This window comes from Neolamprologus brichardi, chromosome 6 (assembly GCF_056152115.1).
Source record: "Neolamprologus brichardi isolate AB-2024 chromosome 6, ASM5615211v1, whole genome shotgun sequence".
Lineage (NCBI taxonomy): Eukaryota > Metazoa > Chordata > Actinopteri > Cichliformes > Cichlidae > Neolamprologus > Neolamprologus brichardi.
Window position 1 is genome coordinate 13,936,501 of NC_142109.1, and position 6,000 is coordinate 13,942,500.

General features: G+C 40.3%; 1 protein-coding gene across 5 annotated transcripts in view; it reads left to right on the forward strand.

Moving 5' to 3' along the window:
* coro2aa (coronin 2Aa) overlaps positions 1–5,718 on the forward strand; it is a 43,916-nt gene extending 38,198 nt beyond the window's left edge. For all 5 annotated transcript variants that reach the window (XM_006787064.3, XM_035906375.2, XM_035906376.2 and 2 more), the window contains exons 9-12: positions 509–621; positions 743–833; positions 1,022–1,308; positions 2,146–5,718. In XM_006787064.3, the coding sequence (XP_006787127.1) occupies positions 509–621; positions 743–833; positions 1,022–1,308; positions 2,146–2,283 (629 nt within the window). In that variant the 3' untranslated portion in view covers positions 2,284–5,718. The remainder of the gene's footprint in view (positions 1–508; positions 622–742; positions 834–1,021; positions 1,309–2,145) is intronic.
* The last annotated feature ends 282 nt before the right edge of the window (positions 5,719–6,000 follow it).

Consider the following 6,000-nt stretch of genomic DNA (forward strand, 5'->3'; position numbering starts at 1 on the left):
AAGCAAATTTGCTGTGCAAATAAGCCTCCAATATTTGCATAGCCAAAACAGCTGATCGAAGGGGTTGTGGCTCAGGTCAGGTGTACAGGCAGCAAAAAAGTCACATGTGCACTTGTTAGATTTGTTATTTCACCTGCTTGTTGTGGTTAAAATGTATATTATAAATAATAAAGCACTTAGTGAAGTGGACTTGTAGTGGCTCTGCTTTATAAAGTTACTCTGATGCAGGTTAACCTTTAACTGCCTGCTGCTCTGCCTGCAGGTGAATTTCCTGGTGACGAAGGAAAGTGTGTTTTTTTTTAAAAAAAAAATAAGATTTGAGTCCCCGTTGTTATGATTTATCTAAAAAGAACATAAGAAAGGATAAACCTACTTCCATTGTATATTAGTGTGACAGTTCTCTAAAGTCTAGACTCCTTTTATAAATACAGTACGTTTTACCTTGACTAATATTGATGCTGAAAATAGAATGAATACAATCTGTGTGCGTCTGTGTGTTAACCTGCAGGTGTGATGCCGAAGCGAGGCCTCGATGTGAGCTCCTGCGAAGTCTTCAGGTTCTACAAACTGGTGACAATCAAGAGTCTCATCGAGCCTCTTTCTATGATTGTACCCCGCAGGGTAAGTGTTGCACAAAAATGGCAGACGCCACTGCACAAAGAAAAACAAACATCCAAATTGAACACATTTCACAGACCTAATGTTGAATGTGTTTCTGAATCTGCCGTGCACGTGTCTCCAGTCGGAGTCGTACCAAGAGGACCTCTATCCAATGACGGCTGGAAACAGGCCTGCTCTGACTGCAGAGGAGTGGCTCGGTGGCATGGACAAAGGTTAGAAGTAAAGAAAAGATTGTGCGTGAGATCTGTTTGTGTCCTGTAGCCTCTGAAATTGCATTTATTTGTCACCTTTGATATTCCGGTGCTTCACTTGTATGTGGGTAAATGGAATATCCTTTCAATAGTCTTTTAGCTTGTCTAATGAGTGTTTAAATCCCTGATCCGCATCCTTTGTTTCCTAGGTCCATTGCTAATGTCTTTGAAGCCAGGAAGCCAAATAGCAGAGTCCTTCTCAGACATGAAGGCAGTGGGCAACTCACTGGAAAACTCGCTAGACACACGCAGGTCTCAGGGCAGGCCGTGCATGCTACAGCTCGCTTACATTCAGGACCAACTGGAAGCCAAAGAAAGCAAAGAGGACAGCAGCTGCAAAGAGGACAGCAGCCACACAGTGGATGACAGGATTAAGACACCCGTCACCAACGGAGAAGATGTCACGCTTTGCTCTCCTCCCAGAACAGAGAATGAGGTGTTGGATGGTTTTGCTTTTTCATACACACACAAAGGCAGACGTAAAAGCAATATGAGCTATATTTAGTTGCATCCTAGTCAGTTATTCTTTACAATGGACTCGAAATATAGAAATGCGTCCTACTTGTTACTTATCGGCTGAAAGTCGAGTACATGTCCCAGGATATTCTTCAGTTAAGGTTGTGTCATTGGAAAAAGATGAACTGTTACAAGTAAACAGATATATACACAAATGAGGAGAAATTACTTAATTAATGAAAGTACGCTAAAGACACTGAGCTGTTTTTAGGTCCTGTGTAGTTACTTTTAGGAAACCTGAAGAAGCCGTGGCACTCAGAAGGTTCAGACTGCTTTAACATGAGGCCAAAGAGGCAGAACAAACTAAATCCATCATGAGTAACGAGTGGTGGAAAATATTAAGTGCATTTACTTATCACAAGATCACAAGAGGAGGCACAAATCCGTTTGGAGTTTGCATCGGGAAGGGCATCGGGTGTGAAATTTAAAAGAAGCTTTTACTGAAGTACCATCTTGAAATACAATGCACTGATAAAATTCAGATTCAGCAGGTTTCTGTTACATCTTTGATTATAAAGATGGAGTAAAAACAGGTGGAAAACTGCACGCCCGCAGCGTTAAAACCCCACTTACTGTGAATGTGTCACTAGTTATTGTTTTTCTCCACTCGAGGCTTGTTTTACCTTGACAGCAGCAGTTTGTAGTAGAGACGTTTTACTGAACCTGTAGCCTAAAAGTGAGGCAGACGTGTTCCAGTCTCCAGTGGGCACAAGAGCCGTGATTTAACTCCTTATCCTGTGCGTGTGTTTGTCCACAGCTGCGGTTGAAGTTCCACAAGCAGCAGGAGGAAATCAGGCGGCTGAGGGAGCTCCTCAACCAGAGGGACGTACGCATCAAACAGCTGGAGCTGGAGATTAAGAACATCAAGAACTCCCAGAGTCAGAGCTCACTTTAAGACTTTCTCCAATTGCTGAGTCACCCTCACCTCCTCACGGGGGTAGACGCGCACAGGTGTACCAACCTACTTAACCCTGTTTTTAAAACTGCCGCAGTCTTCGTAAGGCCCCGGCTCACCGGTTTTCCTCTAAATGAGCCCCACGCGCTCACTGCACAGGGGCCCGTCAAGCCTCGATTTTATGTTGTTTTCTTTTTTTTTTGGTTGTTATCTTCAGTTTGTCGTTTTGTCGACTCTACAAAGGGTGCACATTTCTTTGCTCGTGTACATACTTTTGAAACTCTCTGCACCTTTTGACCATCCCCGCCCCCTTGCCTCATTTCTTTTGTACGCTTCACTATGCAAGCTCATTGAAATTTTTTTGCTTTTTTTTTTTTTTAAAGTTGACGGATAAAAGGATGTTTGTGCCGTGTCGACCGAATGACGTGGCTGTGCGTGCGTTGCTTGAAAGTTGTCGCGGGGACCAGACGTCCCGTGTGATTGTGAGATAACGCTGCGTTTATTTTCTATGCTTGTTGATTGTTTTTGTTTTCTTTTTCATCCAACATTCAAACTACTGTAAGTGAAATGACTGTGTTTAAGTTCAGCAGACAGATGTGGTATGTGTGCATGAATGAGAGCGAAATGAATGAATGACTGTTTCGTGATCCCAGCTGTGTTCTGCCATCTCATTAAGCTGCATTTGTTTTTAATTCTTCTATCGTTTCTTTTAATGACTGGAAAGTTGGTGGAAATGATCCGTTTTGCTGCGGTTAACGTGTAAGCCAATTCAGTAACTGATGCCATGTAGCAGTTTGGATCTTGACTTTTATATTTATTTTAAAATACGGACAGAGAAAATGCCATTTAATCAAATACTTGAACTTGCTGTTGTAATTTTGGCAAATACAGCATGAAAAATGTTTTTAAAAAAGGACAAAACCCTGTTTGCTTTTTCCTACTGGTTTCTGATCATACTTCATTTACCTGATCAGTTTTAGGGCAAAATGGTATCTACTGTTGAAAAGGACAGAAAAATGTACCTCACAGCTCTGATAAAGCTGTAATAACATTAATATAACAACAGTCAGATATTTTAACCAGACCATTTATCCTCTTCTTTTCTCTGGGTATATTAAATCAACAAGCAGGACTCTTTTATTGCAAAATTCAATTCTGACTCAATTGAATTTTTAAAGATAATTCGCAACAGCAGTCATCTCAAGACTTTATTTTTCTATATTTTTTAGTGTAAAGACTCTACAGAGGGAAAACCCCAGGCATGTTTGCCTTGTATGAAGTGTCTTGATTTTAGTTTAGAAACCTTATCTGCTTGAAATGTGGAGAACCCATATACACTGAAAAAAACTGAGAAGCTGCAGATGTCTTTATGTGTATGTTTGTAATCTATTGATTTAAATGTGAACAAACATGATTCCATCCTTGGATGGATGGATGGATGGATGGATGGATGGATGAAACCCAATTCCAGAAAAGCACTGATGCTGTGTAAAATGTAAGTAAGAACAGAATGCAGATCTCAGACTTTGAGAAAATCAAATGGTCATTTTGAATTTGATGGCAGCAGCATGACTCATAAAGTTGGGAAATGGTCCTGTTTACTACTGTGTAGAATCCCTGATTCTTTTAACAGCAGCCTGTAAACATCTGGGAACTGATGAGACCAGCTGCTGGAGTTTTGTGCGACTGAAGGTCCGATCGAGGCTTCCAGCTGCTCAACACTCCTGGATCTGCTGTGTTGTTTTTGTTTCATGATGAGACACTTACTGGTCAAAGGTCTGGACTGAAGTTCAGCCATTCCCACACTCTTCTGTTATGAAGCCATGCTTTTGTTATAAATGGAATGTGCAATTTTGCATTTTCATGTTGAAGTATACGAGGGATTAGCTGAAAGAAAAGCCTCATCTTGAGGAGAGCACATGTTAATCTAGAACCTGAATATACCTTTCAACATTGATGTTCACATTTAAATACATATAGCTTTTCTGCATGGTAGAGCTTTAACCTGCATTTATGGATGGAAATCATTGTGAAGTGTTCCTGAGCTCATCTGTTTTTAATGCAGTGCTGTCTGAATATTGACTTTTGGCCTTGCGCACAGAGATTTCTCCAGATCGTGCAATCCCTGTTGATGACGAGATCTTCAAAGTCTTCCTCTTTTTGCGCCCAGCCACGTCACTCACCTGTTGCCAATTAACCTGATTAGCTGCAGTCTTCCTCCAGCTGGTGCTTTTTAGCTTTCTTCCTTTTGTTGCTCTCCTTTTGAGACACGTTGCTGCCATTAAATACAGAATGGCCCTAATTTTTTTTCTCCTTAAAATGCTTATTAGATTTATAAATCATTACATTCTATCTTTACTTTACACAGCATCCCAACTTTTTTGTGTCGTTAAGCCCCACTATGTTATAAACATACACATACAAAAAAGATGCCTGCAGATTCTTTTTTTTTTCCCAGTAAATGTACATTAATGTGTCAGTATCACAGAGTTAAGTTATATGATATAAGAGGTCTGCACATTTCCAGCAGGTGAGGTTTGTAACTAAGCTGTCTAGACTGCAGTGGGCCTAAAGACAAATAGGATGACATTTACCAGTGTTGTGTCACATTCATTTTGTGCTGGGCGAATGTTCAGAGAGCGTTCACTCAGCACAAGATTTCTCTGCTATCCTGCCTCGGAAGCTGGTATAAATAAAATCAGAACAAAAAAGCAAACAAACAAACAAAGAACCCTGTCATCAGCCAAATGATTGTTCTGAGCAACAATTTCACAATCTGTGCGTCCCTAAAGTGGACCTTGAGTGGGGATTGATTTGTGCGCCGCTGTTTACAAGCGTGAATTGTTGAGCTCACTTTGAATATCTACGGAGCTGTGATGACTAAGCAGCCTGCATCTGCTGCTCACGGAGGTTCTTGTTATGATTTAAAGTCCACAGCAGTCCAAGACTGTTTATCAAAACTAACCATGTTTTAATGTTTAAAAAAGTAAAATGCCTTATCATTTTAGAATAGGTATAAAATACCAGTACACTGTTTCAGCTAAAAACAAAAAACAAAAAAACACTTCTGAAACGAAAATGAGGGAAAAAAGAAAAGGGAAAATAGACAACCTGGTCCACATCCGATTTACGCACTCTGTAATTTATTTTCTATCTATTTTTAAAAACAGCAGGCTTGTGACTGCACAGTGTGCATATACTGTTTTAGCTGAACAGCTGATAAAAATCTAAACTGTAGAAGTGTTTTTTTGTCTGTTTTTTTTTTCCCATCAGGAAATTTCTGAGTGGTTCTCATGGCTTCTGCCACCACCATGGTACAGTCAGACCAGAACATTTGTTTTCACATTTCAGGCAGCTGGTTTTAACTCGTATTTTTCCCAGCTAATTAAAGAGATACATTCCTAAATAATAATAATAATTTTAAAAAAAACCCTGACGGACACATAGATGTAGATGCCACTTGCAGATATTAGCACAGCAGCAAAGCGTGTTAGTTTGCTTTGAGAAGCTGGTTTGAGTGGTTTGTGGGATTAGAAAAACACTATAAATGCCAGTCTAAAGGTAAATACTAAGATAAATGGTCAGATGTAGCACCAGTGATCACACATGCCTGTACTGACACACTCACAGGCACAAGCACAACAGTGATCTTCTAGATTTGGCACGTTTCAGGTGCAGCATAGAAACCACACACACACACGTACACACATACAGATC